The following is a 21,685-nucleotide window of genomic DNA, read 5'->3' as shown; positions in this document are numbered from 1 at the left end:
TGGGGTGATGCATTTTATGGAATCCTAAAACCTAAGCCAAAGTTGTAGCAGATGTTAGTGACATAATACGGGAAATTCCACTGACGTCAAAAATTAAATGCGGTATTTCCGTTTGGGTAATATAGATGGTTGGTACCAATGAAATCAAGTGCGGTTTAAACATGGCGCATTAAAGTAAAATAAATAAAGATTAGATTATGATTGATCATAATTAATAACATCAAAATGGATCTTAATTTAGCATATCATAATGTAAATATGCGACAATGTTAAACATTGCATAACTAAAAATAAGTCTTTAGGTTTTAAAATGTAATAAGAATAAGCTACAGGACTGTTTTTTTTTTATTTTTACTCTTTTGATATGAGCCTTAAAGTTATCCGTTTATAGAGGATGGTGAGCATATATATTGTCGACGTAGCCTACGTCATATTCTACACTTTTTTCATCATATGAGGAAGTGAAACAAATACGTTTCAAGAGCTGCTGTCTGTTCATCGCCTTTTGTGCATAGAAACGCCAAAACCATAATACGTATTTCACGATGCAGTCCGCAATGGGGTTATTTTAAGTTTTTGTTTTAAGTTTGTGTTCGAACATCGGTTGAGGGATCATTCTTTACACACGGATTATGTGTGGGGTAAGTAACCGTTCAACCATTTAGGCTGTGTGTGTCTACGAGTAAATTTTTTAAACTGAAACGAATTTTATTAAGACGTTAATATAATTGCTGGAGTCGCCCTTTCTAGTAATGAATTTGAATCATAACGACTTTCCCTTTTACACAGTGAAGAATGGAATTGTCCAGCTGCTCTGTGCCTGCTTCGATTAATGATGAAAGTCTGGAGTCCTGGCAGTTTATTGACGGTGGTGGATTTGGAGACATTTATGTGGCAAAACATACAAAATGGCGGTTGAAGGTCGCTATAAAGATATTACGTTATAATGATGGGTAAATATGTGCCTCATGCTTATGACTTTAGATGAGCTTTTCAGGATTTGTGGACCTTCTCATATATCACATGAAATAAATGAAAAAAATGTAAAAATAATTGTTTGACAAAAGTAAATCTAACAATGGTAATATCAAAATGTATTATGAATGTACTGTGCTATTGGCAAAACAATCTGCTACTGAAAGGTGTACTGTAGTTTGTCATCATCCTGATCTCATTTCTTCTCTGGAACACTTTTCCTTGGTTAATAGATCTGATTCCTCTCTACTCCACGAAGCAGATTTGATGCGCCATGGTGGGAACCCCAATGTGCTGAGAATCTTTGGAGTGTATGTAGGTTGCCCTGCTGGACAGCCACGTCCCAACCAGTTGGGTTTAGTCATGGAGTACATGGAGAGAGGGTCTGTGGCGGACCTCCAACAAGCTCTTGAACAACCACCTCCCTGGGCCCTCGCCTACCGCATCATGCACCAGATTGCCCTGGGCATGAACTTCCTTCACCAGCTGTCCCCGCCCATGCTGCATTTGGACCTGAAGCCCAGCAATGTGCTGCTAGACGACTCCCTCAATGCCAAAGTGAGGCTCAGGCTTCTGACCACAACTAGGCCTCAGAAATAATGGTTCTTCGGACAACTGGTTTATACAATTAATTGGAAAATCTTTATCAGTGGTATTGCAGTGGTCAGCGAACTTAACGCATGTTATCATCTGTGAACAGTGTTTCTATCTCTATCTGTAGCTCACTGATTTTGGTCTGGCCAAACTGGTCCGAAGCCATTCAAATGTGGACACCGGGCAAAATGAGGAAGTAGGTGGAACCATTAGCTACATGCCTCCAGAAGCTTTTCAACCATCTTACGCTGCCACGTTTTCCTCTGATGTTTACAGGTGAGCTACAAAGAGAGAAATTGATGTTAATGGAAACATCTGTGGTTTTGCTTGAGTTGATAGTATGAATATTTATCGAAACTTCTCTTTTCTTTTAGCTATGGTATACTGTTGTGGTCAGTTATGACTGGAAAGGAGCCTTACCCAAGTGAGTATCCACAACACTTTTTAAGTGGGAGTCAGTCACACACACACACACACACACACACTTTAATATAGGTGACAGCTTTTCCTCTTATGTCAACCCTGCCTCATTCTGTCTCACTGTCTCATACATCTCCTCTCTTCCTCAGCTTCGTTGACCAGTCTGGTGCGGTATCGTGTCTCAGAAGGTGACAGGCCTGATCTGGGATCAGTGGACATCAGCCAGGAACATGGCCTCAGTGTCCTCACTGATCTAATGAAATGCTGCTGGGATTCTGACCCCAGCAAGAGGCCCACCTTCATAAGTAAGTGGGCATCTGATCTAGCAGGACACGGCTGATGAAAAATAAATGTTAGATGTGTAAGTGTGGTCAAGTTTATTCTGAAGTCAAATTATCCCTCAACTGGCCATTAATGACACGTTTACATTACTTACTATTTATGTTTAAAATCTTTTCTAGTGGTAGGGTTATCTTTGGTCTGGACAGTCTCATGTCTTAAAAGTTGGCTGTATTGGCAGTTTACTTTCTTAGTTCTAAAATTGTAGATTGCAGATCTGTATAACTATATTATGCAAACTACATGATGCACACTAGATTATCCACTGTTTATTATATATGTAATACACTCATGGGCTTGGTTTCTGACTTTAATTCATAGATTGTTATATCTAATTAAGCATACGCATAATTACGTCTTAATTCTGTAGATGACACTTATTTTGTCTCTGTTTTTCTGTGTTCGTGTCAGAGTGTGTTAACGTCACTGAGATGGTGTATGATGTCCACAAACATAAAGTGCATGCTGCTGTCAGTGACACGCTACAAATTGTGGTAAAAAAACAACAAATATTCTTTGTTTCACGGTAGTCCTCTGTCTGTTTAAGGCACTTTAGAGTTGTTGAACAATATGGTAATTCAACCTGAAATTAAGTAACTTCTTCATTTATGATTTTAAATAAAATTAATAAGTTATTGTTCTCATAGATTTACTGTTGCAACAAACTTTTCTTACTGTTCATTCTTTATTGAATTGACATGTATGATTTGTATTTTACATGGTGTGAATGGTATTCAGTAGATAATACTTGATTCACTTTTTAACACACAGCACTCTTTCACTTCTCTGTAGGACAGTAGTGACAAAATCAGTTCCAGATTTAAATCACTTAGGACCACCCCTAAAACAAGCAAAGGTACTTTCCATTGTATGCTTCCCATGACCTGTCTTGACTGTTTGTGCTAAACATTTAATTAATTAATTGAATTCCTATTTTCCTATTTTTATTTGCTTGCAATTTGAAAATAACACCAGAGTTAATAATCAAAATCAGTTCAATAACCCAAGCAGAGCAGCTTCCAGGTATGATGTAGTGCATGCAGAGTTCAGTCATGCAGTGTTCAGTCATGTAGCTCTGCATTGTAGTCACATTTAGTTTAGTGAGACCTACGTTTATCTGGTAATCCTAAGATTTCTTACATGCATCCCTAATTTCACATTTACTTTAGCCTTTCAATTAAATAACATCATGTATATGTGACGCACATCTGATTGCCCGTTTTTCCTTTTTGCTTGATGGCCTGCCAGGGGAAGCCAATATAAACAGGATATTTCAGAACAGAAAGTTTGCCATCTTCATCTGTCCATTTAAATGAATACTTGGCCAGTCATTGAGATCTAATAATGTATTGTTGTCTGTTTCTTAGCCATGGCATTAAAAGAAAAGTCTCAACATTCTGTGAGGACTGGATTCACTCCCACACAGGTATTCTAAACAACTGGCTTGCTCAATAGGCTGCTATGTGGCATGTGTTGTGTCACAAATTGCTATATAAATTCACTTGACAACTTGAACAGGTTACTTGATTACTTGAAAGTAATCTTTTGAGCTGCTAATGTTGAGGGGGATGCTAAGAAGGCAATATCTGTAAACACCATCTTTGCTATAATTGGATGAGCTTAATAAAAAAGGTGTGCTCACTTTTTTAGGAAAAAGGTGACATTGCAGTCTCTCCATCCAAGGGAACAGGTAATATTAGCCAGTCCACTGATCTTAGTATCGTGTATTATAAATGAGACTCTATATTATTGAGATTGTTCATTACATAGTGTTTGTGTTACTCATCATTACCCATCAGTTTTATTTGCTCATCCACGTCCTCCACCAGTATCAAGAATCAGTCACAAACCAGCTGGCAATGGACCGCGCACCAGTCACAATCCAGATATCATACAACCACATGTCAATCCAAGGCTTTTAGCACAGGTCTGGAAATAATTTTATTCGTGGCACCATGATTTTTTTTCTTAAATTTTACTTAGTGTATAAATACAATTTGGAACTTGATGTTCAACTCAGTTTTGTTTTGGTCCCCTTCTAGCGTCAGTTCTCTACACCAAGTAAGTAATGGTCCCTCCCACTCTGTGTGAGGTTATTGAGATTTCAGCAAATAATTGTCTTTTTATTCTGATCAAAAGACAGATGCAAAGGTCTTTTTTGCTCTGGATAAGAGTGTCTGCTAAATGCCATAAATGTAAATGTATTCTATCTTGACAGGAACTGAAACTAGTAACTAGGAAATTTGCACACTTCCTCTCTCTTCTTCTTCCTGCTAGGCAATACAAGCATCGTCTTATCCCACGTCACAGGCATACAGATTGGAAACAACAACTACATGAACATAAACGGCCCTATTGAGCGACGTCGCCATAGACATCCAACAGCGCCCTCTAGTGTCTATGTCCCCAAGTCTGATCAACCTCTCAGACGTGAACAGAACCCTGACCAGATCAAACCACAACAACCTCTTTAAGGTTGTTTCTTTTTTTGTTATTTTTATTAGGGCTCACACACATAGTGTGGGAATGTTATTGTAATTAGAATGGTTCCCTTTTCTCATTTTTGGATATAAAAGGCATTGTGCAGGCCACACCGTAATGCCTAGTACCACCCAACTTTGCCAAAATGTGCAGTGACCCACATTGGCCTTCGGATGACGCTATAGTGATGCATTTTACACTTTGGCCCCTATCTTCCACACCGTAAGTCATAGAAGCAAAAAAAAAAACTATATGCAGCATCATGGAGTCAAGTGGTATCAGGATACTTAGTGATGACATCTTCACTCAAAAGCCATGGCCATCATGAGCCAATTAATTGGCTTTGACCATTTCACAGGCTTACCATTGGCCAACCAACATGAAACCTGACCACTATGCATATATCAGGACTCCGAACAGTTTAAAATCTTTTTGGCCACTAGGTGGTGCTATTTGTGAAAATCATGCATAACTTCATATTTTCACTTATGAACATAAAACTGGATTCCTTTGCAGTACACATGACAACTTTGTAATTACAAGTGCTATTAAAATGCATAGTTTTGTCACCAGCATCAGTTTAATAAAAATAGCTCTTTTCATAGGAATTTGAAAAGCCACAATCTTTAACCTCTGCAGGCAAATAAATATCCAAACAATGTTGGATTTTACATTTTATAGATTGAAATTCATGTGAGATATGCCAAGTTTGGTCCAAATCGACCTGTCGGAGGAGCTACAGTACACAAAAACCTCTAAATCATCAAAACCCACTCTGCAATTCAGTTATGTGGACAGACAAGCACTATATATTGTATGATTCAGATCTATGAGACAAATAGGTTTGCAATTACATCTTATAACAAAATGTACACTGCCTGACCAGAAATTAACCTTTTAATTCACTAAAATGTCTTATTTCATCACTGTAATATCAGTATGGTAGTACTTTGGCCAAATACTGGAACTGACTGAAAAGTATTGTTTGAATGAAACACCACACAAACATACACAGAAAGCTAATCTCAGCATGTGATTTAGTTCTACGATATTTTGCTAATACAAGTTTTTCCACTGAAATAGCTTCACTTCTTTTGTAGGTCTCTAAAGGACGTTTTGGATCTCTTGTTATTGAGGCCAAAATGCCTGTGTGTGAACTCGCAATCACCGCTTGTGGCTATATTTTTATGTTGTCTCAGATAATATCACTAATTGCTACTTCCTCTTTTCTAATTTCACTTTTATGGCATATAGACTTTTTTCCAGAGTACAAACCTGCTTGGTTTTTGAACAACTCGGGTATTGAATAACTGAAATCTGATGCTGCTTTTGTACAAAGAAACAAACAATGTTGATTAAAAGATACTTTTGTAAGCATCTGCCTCTAAGTGTCTTTGGGCTGGACCCCCAGATCCAGATAACGTGAATGTTTCGAAAGTGCAAGCAAATCGTGTTCTGTGCCAGCCTCCTGTAGCTATGTAGACCTCTTGATGCTAACGATCAGTGACAGCACACGTGGCTTCGCCAGCAGGATCCCGTCATTCCCCATCCGCTGTCCGCCATCCCCCCATCTGCCACCGGAATTTCGTGGACATGCAAGCGCACGATCAGTAGCCAGCCTGCACGGGGGCCGGTGTCCCAATGTCCTCAACAAACGTGGGGGCTGTAGGGAGGTGTGTTCCTGATTGCAGGAAGTAACAGCTGGAAGCAAAAGCACGCCGAACTGAGGACACTGTGCAAAATGAAAATGTTCAGGAGAGCAGTTTAATTAAAGCACAGGATGCTCCAAGAGGACGTTCCAGGGTTCTGGAGGATGGTACACACCTCGGTATACTACGTCCCTTATACACTGCAGTGTGTGGTCATGTTTAATTACCCCCTACTGTCTACACAGGGCACAGCACAAGAAACCTATGCCAAAACACATATACCTTTAGCGTGAATGACTATAGCCAAGATTCACATTGGCAATGTGATCACAGTAATCTGTTTGGCTCTGTATGGAGCTGGTTTGCCAGATGAACAGATGGCGTGGGCAGTAATAAATAGAAACGAGTCCATGGCCATGTATCCACCTGTGTCCATTTGCACTTTGATCTTGATAAAAGGGCCACATCAGACATTGGATTATGTCACAGGTTTTGTCCCAGATGACACCGTTTGACGATGCCATGCAAATTATGAATTATGAATGTAATAATGACAAATAGCTACTAAAATCACCAGCACAAGACATAGAAGAGAAAAAAAGTGAATATAGTATTATCAGTTCTTTAGAACCCTTTAAATTCCTTTAGAACCCATGAATCTATTGTGGATGCCCACGTGCCGATTCAAGTACATGTTCACCTTTTATAGTGTCCCAGTAAAACTCATTTAAATTCAATTATATCTCTGTCTCACCTCTGTCTTCCTGAAATGCAGAGGCATTCAACACTGGACATTTAATGCAGTTTCTAGTCCCAGACTTTGTAATCAGGTACTTCAAACAAACAGTTAATGTAACTGACTGGCGACGTTTGTCATACTCGATGTGTAAATAATGGACAATCTGTAGTATCATAACTCTGAGAGTTGCAATTTGAATAGTAAAATTTATACTGAGTTTAGAAATGTTGGTGTATGACATAACTTAGTACTTCATTTTCCCATTCTCTCTTTTCATTTTATTATTTTGTATGTGTTTTTGTTTGTTTTTTGGTTGCTTGATCCTATAGTTGAATACCCCCAAGCTTGTAGCTTCTATAACGGGAACACAAGAAACCCAGAGAAGGTAGAGTACTTCCAGCCACCCATCAGGTTTCCCCGCTCCAGTTTGAGGTAGGCCTTGTCTCCTCTCTCCATGGTGACCAGCCCGGCATTGGTTGCTGCCTCTCGTGTCACATCCTGGTCTCCAGCGAAGGCTGATATCACTGGCCAACCATTCAGCACTAGACTCACCTGAGGGATGGACGGAGGGTAGAGAGTAAAAGGCCTTGGTTCCATATGGAGTCTTGGTTTCCATATGGAAGTATCAGCCTTTGAGTGGAGTCCATTCTGTCTTTTAGTTCAATGTAAAGTTAAGATGGATCATTTCACAGTTTTGGCAAAGTATGAGTGACTCGTATGTGAGTAAGTATGGTTTTTGCATAATGTATGCTACTTCAAAGACCTTCACTAAAAGTTCTTGTAGTTACTGAGGAATGCCAGAGGAAATACACATTAGAGCTGAATGTGAAGTAAAAGTGTAGTCCTGTTTCTAGGCTATTTGAAAACTTTCAGATTTTACAAGATGGGTAAAATAGGGATTCTGGTAAGTTGAGAGAAAAATGGTGTCTCTGTAGTCTGTGCTGAAGTAACGTCTAGCACATGGTTCTGTGGCTTACCTGTATTGTCTGTCTGTTGTAAACTTTTACAACATGGAAGCTGAAGCTATAGACCCCCTTTCTGGGTGCCAGGAAGATGCTGCGTGCAGGGTCAAAATGGCTGCCGACATTCACCAAGACCTTACATCAAAACAACAGCATGCAATAAAGATATGAGGATGACCCACAATTGTCCTTGCTATTGTTTGAGTGTTCACCTCAATTACTCTATTGCCTCCATATCATTTTTATCTTTTCATCCCACCAGTCTCCCAATCATTCATCCACCCATTCATACACCCATCTGTCTATGCATTACTATTTTCCATACCGATCAAATTCAACTCTGCTGTCATCTCCATCACAGACCTGATCAAAGTAGATGGTCATCGTCCGGTTGCTCATTTCCGATGGCTCGTGGTTGGTGTTACGGATGGCAGAAAATGCCACACGTCCTGTCCCGGAACGCACCGACATTCCTAGTGCATTGCTGGTGGGCTCTGCAGTTGGAGTGGAATCACACACCACCAAACACTTCCCCTCCAGAACGATGGGTTCGGTGTCATTCTGGCTTCTGACTACCAGGAACCTGGTAAGCAAGAGCCCAGCCATGGCTAACATGAAGTGGCTCAATGTGGTTCCCTCCATCTCCTTGAAGTGGTAAAGTACAGTTTTTTGCTTCCTTTGGTGGGAAATTCTGGATAATTCTTGAAAGTTAGGGTAGCAGTCACAACTCAGAGAGTGCTTGCTGATGTAGAACGGTTCACAACCTCTGAATGATCCTCGATTTTATTTATTGTGTCTATATTGTTTATTAATTATCAGATTTGGTTGGCTCCACCCCTTTTCTTCTGTTACCGTATCAGATCAAAAAACTTTCCAAGCACACCAGCTGTATAACGAGGTTACGTGACATGCAGATGGAGAAGATGGTGGCCTCTTTGAAATGAGAAACGGTTTATTCTGAACATAAAAAGAGTCAGAGACAAAGGGATTGGTTACGAACGTTTAGACATATATTCACTTTTCCCACTATTCCTTGTTACAGAAGTGGCATCAAATTTACCAAGCTTAATGTAATCTGCGTCAATCTGCAAGATAAAAAGGCCAACTTGGCATGGTGCAACAGGATGAGCTCACAGTTTGGCTGAGAGTGGAAGCACGAGGGACACGCGCCTGCACATGGCCAATCTGCACCTGCTGAGAAGCCATCTGACTACTAAACATGCACTCCAAAACATTCCTATATATTCAAGTGCAAGACACTTTGGCGATGCGATAAAAGTGGCAGTGTACGTGACCATAAAAGCTTACGAACACACACACACATGCCCTCAGATATAAGGAGATATCACTTATTCTGTGTTTCACATAAAGATTTAGTTCCCAAATCCAAAGCGAAGCTCCTAGAAGCCCCTAAAGCACCGTCATTTAAAACCAAGTAGACTTATCAAACACCACATTTACAGCATCATTAACCATTATTACTATATTAGCTACTTAAAACCTAAATTCTCTTGTTAATCGTGCTTCTAAATACAGTTCTTCAAGTAATCAGTAATCAGTGCTCTATTTCATTATTGTATCGCATATTCACTTATTACACACATCACAAAGTATAAGGTTCGGATTAAAATGCAGCTAATGTTACGGTTTTGTTTCCATTCTTTGGCAGGTGGATGTAATTCCCAGTGCTTGGAGCAATGCCTGAGCAAAAGGAGAAGGACATTAAGTGAATGCTTACCACTCTCAGGATGAGCCTCCAAAACCTACAGCGGTGAGCAGGAACCAGCAACCATATCAACAGTGGAGCGTATCCTAACTGCCACAGTCACCCTCATTCTCTCTCTCTTTCTCGTCGTCTTTCTCCCACTCTATCTCACTCCCCCCTCCTATGTTTGCTAGGGATCCCCCCTGTTCAACCAGGGATTTATTTAGATCACATCTATTTTTCTCTCTTTTTTCCCACTGTACAGAACACCCACCTCCCACATATTCACACTCTCCTTCTCAACATTATTATTTCTGTCTGCTGTTTTATCCCCACAGTCCACAATCTACCTGGCACACAATTTCTTGGTTTATAAAGATTTAGTTCCCAAATCCAAATTTGGAAAAAGTTTTACTTACAGCAATAACGCACATCTACATAGGATACGTTCTGTATAATACATTCAATGTACAGTATAAGGTCACATTTTAAATAATCTTAATAAACTGTCTTTTCCCCTTAAGTTAGTCTTTACGTTTATCAAACCAATGCAGCTTAACATTGCCTGGACTGAACATCTAACACCTGAGCAGTGTTTAAGAGCTGCCTTCACTTTCTGAGGAGACTGAAGACCTCTCAACATTATAGACAATGCTTAATTTATCCTGCATATAATGGGGGACAAACAGAAGCTCATTCAGTCACAGACTGACACAACTGCGCTGTACTAAAGAATAAAGTTTGAGCTGATTATTCCCCACTGCAATAACACTGCAGGCATCTTCTTTCTGCAGGGGCACTACGGATCTCTACTGATATATCTTTAGAGTATATTCATTTACAATTGTTACTTATTGTTATGATACCTTCATGTTCGCCTTGCACTTTAGACCACTACTGATCTCTGTAATAATTTTCTGGTATCTTCATGACAATCTTCTGGTAATAATCTTCGTAAAAATCTTCTGGTAATAATCCTCGTAATAATCTTCTGGTAATAATAATAGTGTTACCTCATCTCTCATATCAGTGCAATACTTGCTGATAGATGAGTCTCATGTAAATATCATATTTATGTAATGTACCTATAACACTATGGCTAGCTATAACACTATCAGACTACAGCTGGGATCTGGGACACTTTCAAAAAAGTCACTGAATAAAGAATAAATGGGGTCTCAAGCTGATATCAGTCCAGCACATTTTAGATATTTCCATGTGTTGGACCAGAGATATCACCAGAATCTTCTTGATGAATGTATGAAACCACAGGTGCACATGCAAAATCACTCCTGGATTCTGGCCCATCAGCTTCTGTCTCTCTATAACCAGAACCAGGCACCTCTGGTCTAGGAAGAGACTTTATTAATTTATTATTAGGAAATTATAGAATTATGAAATTCTATAATATTTCATAATTATTCATAAAATAAGTATATAAAATTAGGATAATTCCTAAGTGCTGCTCATCACTGACCCTAGAACATGCTCAGAGCCCTGTGGCTTCCAAACACAGATGACCTCTGCAACCTGCTGTTTGCCTCAGATGTCACGACTTCTCCCCCGATGGGACAGATGACCAGAGGGGCAGTGTTCTTTCCGTCTCCGTGTAGACAGGGGTTGAAGTATGGATATAAAGTCTGGGTGAAGGTGCACCCGGTGTAGGAATAAATGTGAAACCGGGCCTCTGCGTCATAGAAGGAGACAAGGCCCTCTTCATAGTCCACAAACACCCCCACCTTCTGGGGTCTTTCAGCGAAGGAGACAAGCGAGACAGACGGTCCAGCGCAAGCACTCAAGTGACCCCCATTCCGACGGCACACGGCCCAGAACCCTTGATCAGGCCGAACAGTTATGGCACCCTTCCTGTTAATGGACTCTTGGGCTACGCCGAGATCCCAGTCCGTCTTGCCTCCAACCTGGACCACCCAGTAGTGTCTCCCGGTGGAGATGCCTGGCTGACCCAGAACACACACGCAGGAGTCGAACCGCAGGGGACTGGGCGGGACGAGATCAGACGAGGGCTGGTAGCCCAGACTGGCTTGCTTGAGGTCGGATGAGAGGACGAGCCAGGGGGCAGCTGTCTTGGGGTCAAAGGTTACATCCACTGATGTACAGAAATGGTAAGATGGAGAAACAAGTTAGGGCCCAAGTAGAATTATTTTTTCACACACAGATAAACAACACTCAGATGCTCACCTGCGTATTGCTGGATCTGCCGCAACTCTACAAAAAAAGCGTAAGGGAAACAGTTGAATGTAAATGCAGAAACACACACAAATATATACACATAAAGCCACAGACCCAACTGGCAATCTCACCAGCCTCACACAGGGTGCGCTGCTGGCTATGCAGGAGCTCCTCCAGATTGGCTATGGCTCTCCTCACTGTGCCCACACACTCATCACTCTTGACGCTGGTCTGGGACCAGTCCTTAGTACGAGGAGGACATGCTACAGAGGGGAAGGTCTGCAGGCATAGGGAACAGGATTCAGATTCAGATTCAGAAAACTTTATTCATCCCCGGGGGGCAATTGAGGGGCACACAGAGCAGCAGTAACATAAGAAATAAATACAACGTAGGTCAATATGATAAATATGATAAATAATAAAGAAGAATATCTATATATGTGTAAAGATTCGGATCCTGTGTGACTGTGTATATGCATGCACAATTTAGGAATGGTTGTTTCTATGATTACTGTATAATATTAGCCAAATATTTCTTATCTATATGTACATATAGATAAACTGATTACAGTTTTATAAACTGTACAAACTATTATAAACTATTTACAGTTTTTATAAACTGATTACAGTTTTAGAAAATCACAATTGCTACGACTCTTTACAGGCATTCTACAGAGACTGCTCTCCTGAGGGTCTCAAATGATCTTTTAATGTCTGCTGATGTCGGTGACTGCTCTGTGTTGGTGCTGCTGGATCTCAGTTCTGCGTTTGATACCATTGATCATGAAATACTGATAAATAGGTTACGTGACTGGGTGGGCATATCTGGAACAGCACTTGATTGGTTTATTTCTTATCTCACTGGGAGAAGTTTCTCAGTTACGATGGGAGATTACACGTCTGAGGCAACCCCATTAACCTGTGGGGTTCCACAGGGTTCATTTTTAGGGCCTTTGTTGTTTTCTTTGTACATGTTACCTTTGGGGCAGATTTTAAATAGTTTTAATATTTCCTATCATTTATTTGCTGATGATATTCAGCTTTATTTCTCTTTTAAACCAAGTGAGGTTCATAGTTTGTCTAGGCTATTAGATTGTCTTCAATCAATCAGAGAATGGACCTCAAATAACTTCCTACAGCTAAATGACAACAAGACTGAGGTATTGATCATTGCTCCTGAAAGGCTTAGTCAAACAATTAAGCAAAATCTTGGGCTTCTTTGCTCTGCTGTCCACTCTAGCCTCCGAAATCTGGGAGTTATTTTTGATCAGTCTTTAGCATTTGATTCTCATGTTAAACAGCTGTCAAGATCCTGTTTCTTCCACTTGAGAAATATCAGTAAACTGAGATCTATGGTTTCAACAGCAGATCTAGAGATGCTGATCCATGCGTTTATTTCATCTCGCATAGACTACTGTAATGCCTTGTTTTCATCTCTCAATGTATCAGCTCGTGGACGTTTACAGATAATTCAAAACGCTGCAGCGAGGTTACTGACCAAGTCAAGCAGACGGTCTCGTATAACACCCATTTTAAAATCCTTACACTGGCTTCCTGTAGAATTCAGGATCCAGTTCAAGATTTTAGCTTTAACATACAGAGCACTACACAACACAGCTCCTGTGTATGTCGCTGACCTGCTCCACCCCTATACTTCATCACGATCATTCAGGGCAAACAACCTGAGTTTACTGTCTGTGCCACACTCATGTCTAAAGACTTGTGGAGACCGAGCGTTTAAGGTGGTTGCTCCAAAACTGTGGAACACACTTCCTCCACATTTAAGACATTCAGCTGACTCTGTCTTTCCTTTTTACGCAGGCGTTTAGTTAGTGGTGGAGGTTGCAGCCGTTGACCTTGTGCACTGTATTTTATTTCTGTTTTATAGTGTGTGTTTTTGTGTTTTTATTTTTTGTTATTTTATTTTATTTTCCGTTGTAAAGCACTTTGTGGCTTGTGCCTGTGAGAAGTGCTATATAAATGAATTTTACTTACTTACTTTTACTTTTACTTACATTTTTGATGAAAATTGCCTTATTCTGAAAGGCTTAGGCTGCCTAAAATTACTTAAAATGAAATATTGCTTTTCACATGAATCTCTAACATTAGTACAAAAAATATTTAGACATTTTATAATTGTTTTTCATGAGTGCTCCATATTTTTGTGTGATGTAATGTGCAGAGCATATAATACTTCACCATAACTAAGTGGATATTAAATATTAACAATTTAAAATGTTATATTAAATATTAACATAAATTAATATTAATAAGAGTACTATATTTATAAACTTCAGTAAGAGAGAAGAGTTAAATTCCTAGTGCGCTGGCACACACTCGGAGAAGGTGCACTTGATCCTCGGTGCCTAAGAGGTGCTCCAGCTCTGACTTCTTCATCACTAGGTCGGCGAGTTCCCTCTCCAGCTCCTCCAGGAGTGCACCAGCCCTCCTGTCCACCTCCCTCTGCTTCTCCCTCAGCTCCTCCAGCAGCTCCTCCTGACTTCTCTTGATGGTGCGCAGCAGGGCGGTGAAGACCTGCGTGCTATGCTCGATCTCCTTCTCTGTGCTTCTCTGAGGTGCACAGAAGAAGCAATGAAGCTGGATTTTTGCTCTACAAGGTAAGTCCACAAAACTGGGGAAATGCCTTTCTTTATTTATTCAATTCTGTGAGATAAATTTCATAGATTTGCTATACCACAACTGGATTTTCCAGAGCCCCTAGAATGGGTCCTGATGGGTTAAATCACACACCATGTACCTGATGAGATCTTTCTTGATGAGGACACCTGAAGCCTTTTATGTAATTCTCATGGTAAACTCTACTCTGACAGTGGGATAATAGCTATTTCCTTCCCAGAGCAGCATTATTGCCACCTGTTTCAGAACCTGGTACTAAATACTGATACTAAATGCTAGTCAGTATTTATAATATGCATGAAGCAGTGGCAGAGATAGACTTTTTTTCAAGGTGTGGCCAAAGGGTGAGCAAGGCTTTATCAGAGGCCCATATACAAATAATAATCGAAAGGAAACAAATATTTTCTCTTAAAATGACAATTTCCAGTAGGGTGGCAGAAGGGGTGGCAAGGGCTCTGTTGGGGAGGGGCAATTGCCTCCCCTGCCCCCCCTTTGTCTCCGCCACTGGCATGAAGGTAGAGCATTGAAACTTGAATGAGAATAGAATGTTTAATGAAATTATAGTATATCCATCACGTCTCCCAATGACCACAAAGACATGGTCAACAGTGGTGTAAGAAAAATCTGGGACAAAGGTTGAGTGTGTTTTCAGTGTGTTAGCTATTTCCTTCTAAAAAGCTCAGCGCTGATTCCATATCTGAAAAAGGACTAGAATGGAATGGAGAAGCTGCATCAGCGGTCACTCACTTTGCTGAGCTGCAGGGAGAGTTTGATCTCATCCACCTTCCCCACACGCTCCTGGATCATCTGCACCAGCCGGGACCCTGCCTCCTGCAGCTCCGCCTAGACACACACACACACACACACACACACACACACACGCACACACACACACACACACACACACACACACACACACACACACACACACACACACACACACGCACACACACGCACACACACACACACACACACACACACACACACACACACGCACACACGCGCACACACGCGCACACACACACACACACACACACACACACACACACACACACACACACACACACACACACACACACACACACACACACAGTCTTAATTGCCAGGATCACCATAACACCACATGTAGTATTAATACAGAAGTGCACTTGTCCATCTCTCTCTCTCTCTCTCTCTCTCTCTCTTTTTACTTCACCTTCATCCTCTTGCTCTCTCTTTCCACAGCCACTGTCTGGTGTCCTCTGTGCTGACTCTCTGCGCATCTCGAGCACACAACCGTCTGCTCCGTCCTGCAGTACACGTCCATTGGCTTTCTGTGCCTGGGGCAGACGTCCCGTCCCCCCGACGCCCTCGCTTCCTCCACATCCCTCTCCTCCCGGCCGGGCTCTTGACCTCTGACCTCACTTGACTTCACTCTGAGGGAGACTTTAAACCCTTCAGTGATGTCAGCAAGGGCGTGGTTGATCCGAAGGTCCGGCCTCCGCCGGAAGCTCTCCTTGCAGAGTGGACACTCGCTGCGGTCGGCTGTATCCCAGAATCCCCGGATGCACGAGAGGCAATAGTTGTGACCGCATGGAATGGAAACGGGCTGGCGGAATAAATCCAGGCAGATGGAACACATGAACTGGTCTTCTGATAGCTGAGACGCCATGTTGAAAGTCTTGAAGGGGTCCAATACAGAGGAAGTGCTTCTGCTGTGGAAAGTGTGTTCTGTGGGTTGTTTGATTACAGGAATATTTCAGTGCTAAACCCCCACAAAACACCATATTTGATCCAGCATTCTGAGCTGTATAATATTGTTTTAGGATGCTTTTTGGTAAATGCTTGGTTTTAGAATTACAGTGTGGTGAAAGGTATTTGAGATTTGACACCAGAGTATTTGTACAATAAATTTACACTCTTTACTATACTTAAAAAAATCTCCCTTTACTTTAATGTCTTTATTGTCTTCTTGAATGTGTGTAAATAGTCACTTGTCTGGCCAGTCTAATATGTAATGATATTCATGTGTGCACACACCAAGATTCCTTGTATGTCTAATATACTTGGTGAAATAAAGAGATTCTTCTTCTTATTGTTTTAGAAATTATCAGAATCAATAATCTTTGCCTTAGTCTCAATCTGTTTCTCATTCTTCCACTTTCTCTGAAGAGAACACACCCAGTGATGGTTCCAGGTATCCAATTGCAGGAATGTGGCCATACTGCTTTTAACGTCTACATGCAATGTTATATACTATAGTCTGAAACAGAAGTTCTATAAACTTCACTTCTCCAAAGATTTCATGGAGTGAAAAATATTCTGCCCTGAAGAATGTCCACTACACTTATTATGTGTACCGTAATTTCTAGATACAATTTGAAATGACATACACACACACACAAAACATTAAAAAAAATTATTTTCCTGCATTTGCTCACACAAGAAATGTTAACCGCTGAGTATGAGAAACCAGCAAACCTACCAAAATAATTCAAGTTCCCTGACAGGATTAAAGAAAGAACCTACCTGGCTATCTTTCCCCCTATATGTTGAACAGTGCTGGGCTCAGAGAATGACAGGTGGGTGTACAGGTAGGACTCACAGTGCGTTCACTTCTTGTAATTGACAATGAGCTTGTCCAATCCACTCAGTGCTAGCAGTTAAACCCCGGTCTTATGCATGACATCCAATGAGAGAGGACTTCCTTGAACTCTGCAAACCCAGCAGGTCTTTCCCTTAACTGGCTATTCATGTCCTTCAGCCTATTTTGTAAAACATTTGTCAATCTCGAACTGCAGGTATGGATGCTCGGCAACATTTTTGAACCTGGCTGCCAGAAACTCATTTCCGTTTGTGTCTTTCCCTGAGACACAACAGTCCAATAAAATAAAAGAGCTGAAACACTGTTACTAACCTCATACACTCACATGTCTGAGTGGTGTGTGGGGTTCAGCAGCACCTTAAGGTATTGCTGTCTGCAGCACCTTAACGTTATGCTGTCTGCAGCACCGTAACGTTATGCTGTCTGCAGCACCTTAACGTTATGCTGTCTGCAGCATCTTAACGTTATGCTGTCTGCAACACCTTAACGTTATGTTGTCTATAGTTGGAAACACAGGCACAGTGCTTACTCACAACTCACAACAAGACTGCAGGACAAAAAACCCAAAAGCTTCCCAGTCAAGCAGAGACTGAAAATGGCTTTGTTACAAGCCTGGCAGGAGAAGTCCAAGGAAGGCAGGCAGGGTTTGGACATGTCCGTGCAAAGTGTGTTTCAGGCAGAAAGTTGTAAAGGAAGTTGCAAAGTTACAAGCTGCACACAGCCCCATATTTACATAGCCAAAGTGAGGACTGCACTGTACACGGAAGATCAATGCAAAAAGATCTCCATTTACTGTTGTTTTATTCACTTGAATTATTATTATTATTATTATTATTATTATTATTATTATTATTATTATTATTATTATTATTATTATTATTAATAATAACAACAACAACAATAATAATAAAATAGCAATATTAATCTTTATGTAGCACTTTTAAAAAAGAAACGTGATGGTGTGCCGGCCCATCATAGGAAAGACACGCCCACTCCCACCTTCCTCCTCCTACTATCAATCACAGGCCTCATTATCTATGCAATATTCCATTCTCTGTTATTTAACTTCCCTTCTTTCAGTCAGTATATAAGCCCACGCGCATTGCACGCCGAGACATGAAGTCATGACGCCAGTCCCTGTGTGCTGGTGATTTAGTGACCTTAAAGATGCTTCCCAGGTGCAAACCCTGATATTGCTTTCAATGCTGAACGCCAATGGAGAATAAACACTTGAAGACAAACCTCTCACCTCTCACTCCCACTTTAAAAATGACTTTTGATGCTTGACTTTAAAATTAAGTTGACAAAGTGCTTCATAGGAGGAAACAATAGGAAAATGAAAAAACAGAGAGAAAGCAGAAATTATGAAGTAAAGAATAACAGAAAAAAAGCAGAAATTTGAAATAAAAGTAACACGAATATTAGGAAAAAATGCAGAAGTCATATTTAAAGGTTTGTTTGTTGCACAGCTGATTGCACTGCATGACAGACATGCCAATCTGTGGTAGGTTTGAAAAACCCTTTACAGCAGACCAGATGAGTTGGCATAAAAGCAAATATAAATTTTTTAGTCTTGACTGTTGGCCATGGATACCGTGGATCTAGGATCTATTTCGGAGGCGACAGAAAGCTGTTATGCAAAGATTCCTTGTGGACTTCATCAGAAGATTTGTAGCAGAGGGAGGTGGTTGCCTGTCACAGACCTGCAGTGAGGAATGAACAAGAACAGGTTGATGGGCACAATGACCTTAATGGGGCAAATTAGAAAATGAGTGTAAACAACAGCAACAAACAGGTGACGTGTAGTGGGCAACCGTATAATATGCCACTGAGACAAAATGGCAAAATGGTCACAAACTGTGGAGAGATAGGAACAGCACCCATGGCAGCATGTGTTTGCACCACTCAGTATACTTGGCAAGACTTTGTAGAGAACAGCTTGGAAGAGGTGAGTATATGCGCGCAGAGCTAAAACGAGTACCAGATGAACGGCGGGTGGGCGCAATTGGGCTGGAGGAAAGGTAAACCTGAAGCTCCGTAGTGAAGCCTCCATAATAATATTCACTTTGGCTAATAATCTACATTTCTGTACTGTGCTGCATGATATAGTTGAAATAGCTTTTCTGATGTGGTGCCACTATGTGACAAGATGCGAGAGAAGATGACAATATTTTTTTTCCCTTCTTGAAGTCACGTGTACATGTCCAAACCTGATAGGCATGACTAGGACGTTTAGTAAAAAAATGAGGCACATCCACAGTATGTAGAATGACTTACATTTCTGTTTCCTGTTTCTTTCCATTCATAATTTCTATTCATTATCTGTTGTTTCATAATTTGTTGACGTGCGTGACAATGGATTGCCAAGGGGGTTGACTAATTCCTTTAAACTATGCCAGATAGGCCTTCTGGTTCATTACTGTGTTCCTTACTTCCTGTGAAGCATCGTTCTATCAGACCGCTGTCTCCACTGCATTGTGATGGTCACCGCCCTCCTCATGCTCCTCCAGTTTATACCTGGATCTGAAAATCTAATTTGCCAAATATGCACTGAATTTTTTTTTTTTTTACTAAGCTCTTTTAGTTACAAAATGGGACTAAAACAGGTAAAAAAAACTTCAACTTAAGTTCAACTTAAACTCACTTAAGTAACAGACAAAAGGTTTTAGTCTCACACAGTCATAGTCCCCTCTGAGGCCACTGTTTGTGTGTCCAACATTCTTACTAGCAGGTTTTCCTACTAATTCCTACTAGCACTCATCTAATGGTGGTAGCGTTGATCCTATCTGACCACCAAAGGAGTCTATGAACAACTCTAACCAAATTTCCAGTCACTGGTTCCCATCTCTCATGCTAGCCAGGTCCATGTAATGCTCTCTGCAGTAGCTCTGAGTCATCGCTCCACATGTTCGCAGTACAAACAAAAAGTTAGATGCCATCACCAGTTCTCCTGGCTGCAAGGACTGGAACGTGCATGATTAATCCTTCCTCAAAGTTATGTTCACACTACTTTTCCTCTCTTCCAGGAGGTTGTAAGAAACGTCAGAAGGTAGTTTAACACACCTATTCAGTCACCTTCACAAAACTGGTGATTTGTAAAAGTAAGGCACGTATGTGATTTATCATATGGCTGGAAGGAGATTTAGAGAAGACATTCTCAAAGCATATGAATCCTGCTATTAGGTCTTTACATATGGTTGCTTTATAGAGCTGTATAACACTGTACATGTGGAGTGATAAGTAGGTGGACACAAACACTGAGAAGAGAGATTTATTATAGGCAAGTCCTGAGTCAGAATCATGAAGACATTCCAAGGTTGAAAAGCTGGGTAATTCAGAGAGAGAAATGTGATTCACATGAATCACAGGATTTGGCACATTAAATACAATGCTCTCAAAGCCATGAACAAGGACACACTGGCCTGAAATGCTGTACATCAAACAAAGACCAGCAATGAAACCTCAAACACACAGGGCTTAAATAGAAGAAATAACAAGGGGTCTAAACTAGAAACAGGTGACAGCGATAACAAGGGCCGTGGTTACAAATTGATAGGAGGGAACAACCAAAATGGCAACAAGAGCACATGGGACGAGAAAACAAGGAAACAAGAGACATGACTGACGGGTGGGAACGGGGCTATGCATGACAAGCTGGTTGGAAATGAACCACAGCAAGTAACTTAGCTAAGTGGTATTCAAAGGGAACATTTTGCTATGACCAATTCTGAACTGTCAGTATTAGCAACTATTGCTGAAATTAATCTCAGGAATTAATAAAAGGCCAGCACCAAACTCAAAAATATATATATACTTTTATTATAAAATATATAATATATACTTTATTGTAACAAATGACTCTCACACCACTTTGGCATGCTGGCCTGGTTACTGATCCCCATTAGGCTTCATGGCATCAAAACATCCATCGCTCTGGAGTACAGGTACTCCTCAGGAGTTTCCCATCCTAACATCACGCACTGATTCCCATCCTAAAATCACACGCTGATTCCCATCCTAAAATCACACGCTGATTCCCATCCTAACATCACACGCAGATTTCCATCCTAACATCACACGCTGGTTCCCATCCTAAAATCACACGCTGATTCTCATCCTAAAATCACACGCTGATTCCCATCCTAAAATCACACGCTGATTCCCATCCTAACATCACACGCTGGTTCCCATCCTAAAATCACACGCTGATTCCCATCCTAACATCACACGCTGATTCCCATCCTAACATCACACGCTGGTTCCCATCCTAAAATCACACGCTGATTCCCATCCTAACATCACACGCTGATTCCCATCCTAAAATCACACGCTGATTCCCATCCTAAAATCACACGCTGATTCCCATCCTAAAATCACACGCTGATTCTCATCCTAAAATCACACGCTGAT

At 40.9% G+C, this 21,685-nt stretch overlaps 3 protein-coding genes across 5 annotated transcripts; 1 reads left to right on the top strand and 2 right to left on the bottom strand.

The window, feature by feature from the left end:
• Positions 1 to 442: 442 nt before the first annotated feature.
• Positions 443 to 6,186, top strand: ripk3 (receptor-interacting serine-threonine kinase 3). Of its 2 annotated transcripts, none has more exons than XM_076990759.1 (13): positions 443 to 641; positions 790 to 953; positions 1,209 to 1,533; positions 1,697 to 1,845; positions 1,944 to 1,993; positions 2,139 to 2,294; positions 2,740 to 2,822; positions 3,121 to 3,184; positions 3,696 to 3,754; positions 3,979 to 4,018; positions 4,158 to 4,255; positions 4,371 to 4,389; positions 4,606 to 6,186. In XM_076990759.1, exons 2-13 carry the CDS (start codon positions 796 to 798, stop codon positions 4,800 to 4,802), a joined length of 1,398 nt encoding a protein of 465 aa, XP_076846874.1. In that variant the 5' UTR covers positions 443 to 641; positions 790 to 795; the 3' UTR covers positions 4,803 to 6,186. The 2 variants fall into 2 exon arrangements, with proteins under 2 accessions (XP_076846874.1, XP_076846873.1); XM_076990758.1 differs by having other exon boundaries at positions 4,128 to 4,255.
• LOC143491595 (cerebellin-1) lies at positions 5,385 to 10,076 on the bottom strand. The gene is made up of 4 exons (XM_076990760.1): positions 9,898 to 10,076; positions 8,523 to 9,116; positions 8,175 to 8,294; positions 5,385 to 7,749 (listed from the first exon to the last, which is right to left on the bottom strand). The coding sequence occupies exons 2-4, from the start codon at positions 8,799 to 8,801 to the stop codon at positions 7,552 to 7,554; spliced, it is 597 nt and encodes a 198-aa protein (XP_076846875.1). The 5' UTR covers positions 8,802 to 9,116; positions 9,898 to 10,076; the 3' UTR covers positions 5,385 to 7,551.
• A 182-nt stretch (positions 10,077 to 10,258) lies between these two features.
• LOC143491592 (E3 ubiquitin-protein ligase TRIM39-like) lies at positions 10,259 to 17,292 on the bottom strand. 2 transcript variants are annotated; one of them, XM_076990755.1, is made up of 7 exons: positions 17,200 to 17,292; positions 15,887 to 16,401; positions 15,439 to 15,534; positions 14,392 to 14,625; positions 12,186 to 12,333; positions 12,064 to 12,090; positions 10,259 to 11,971 (listed from the first exon to the last, which is right to left on the bottom strand). In XM_076990755.1, the coding sequence occupies exons 2-7, from the start codon at positions 16,340 to 16,342 to the stop codon at positions 11,343 to 11,345; spliced, it is 1,590 nt and encodes a 529-aa protein (XP_076846870.1). In that variant the 5' UTR covers positions 16,343 to 16,401; positions 17,200 to 17,292; the 3' UTR covers positions 10,259 to 11,342. The 2 variants fall into 2 exon arrangements, with proteins under 2 accessions (XP_076846870.1, XP_076846871.1); XM_076990756.1 differs by having other exon boundaries at positions 15,887 to 16,385; positions 17,200 to 17,275.
• Between the last annotated feature and the right edge of the window lie 4,393 nt (positions 17,293 to 21,685).

Source organism: Brachyhypopomus gauderio, unplaced genomic scaffold (assembly GCF_052324685.1).
Source record: "Brachyhypopomus gauderio isolate BG-103 unplaced genomic scaffold, BGAUD_0.2 sc77, whole genome shotgun sequence".
In the NCBI taxonomy this organism is placed as follows: domain Eukaryota; kingdom Metazoa; phylum Chordata; class Actinopteri; order Gymnotiformes; family Hypopomidae; genus Brachyhypopomus; species Brachyhypopomus gauderio.
Note: the sequence above shows the minus strand (reverse complement) of the source record. Positions and strands in the feature narration are given on the sequence as shown.

What these genes read in the sequence shown, in the direction of transcription:
- ripk3 (XM_076990758.1), top strand. Translation starts at nt 796, where the DNA reads ATGGAATTGTCCAGCTGCTCTGTGCCTGCTTCGATTAATGATGAAAGT. An exon ending in ATATTACGTTATAATGATGG is followed by an intron (nt 954 to 1,208) that starts GTAAATATGTGC and finishes CTTGGTTAATAG; the next exon opens with ATCTGATTCCTCTCTACTCC. An exon ending in CACCCCTAAAACAAGCAAAG is followed by an intron (nt 3,185 to 3,695) that starts GTACTTTCCATT and finishes TCTGTTTCTTAG; the next exon opens with CCATGGCATTAAAAGAAAAG.
- LOC143491595 (XM_076990760.1), bottom strand. Translation starts at nt 8,801, where the DNA reads ATGGAGGGAACCACATTGAGCCACTTCATGTTAGCCATGGCTGGGCTC. An exon ending in TGACCATCTACTTTGATCAG is followed by an intron (nt 8,295 to 8,522) that starts GTCTGTGATGGA and finishes TTTTGATGTAAG; the next exon opens with GTCTTGGTGAATGTCGGCAG. An exon ending in ACAACAGACAGACAATACAG is followed by an intron (nt 7,750 to 8,174) that starts GTAAGCCACAGA and finishes TCCATCCCTCAG; the next exon opens with GTGAGTCTAGTGCTGAATGG.
- LOC143491592 (XM_076990755.1), bottom strand. Translation starts at nt 16,342, where the DNA reads ATGGCGTCTCAGCTATCAGAAGACCAGTTCATGTGTTCCATCTGCCTG. An exon ending in GAGAGAGCAAGAGGATGAAG is followed by an intron (nt 15,535 to 15,886) that starts GTGAAGTAAAAA and finishes GTGTGTGTCTAG; the next exon opens with GCGGAGCTGCAGGAGGCAGG. An exon ending in GCGCACCCTGTGTGAGGCTG is followed by an intron (nt 12,091 to 12,185) that starts GTGAGATTGCCA and finishes CTTTTTTTGTAG; the next exon opens with AGTTGCGGCAGATCCAGCAA.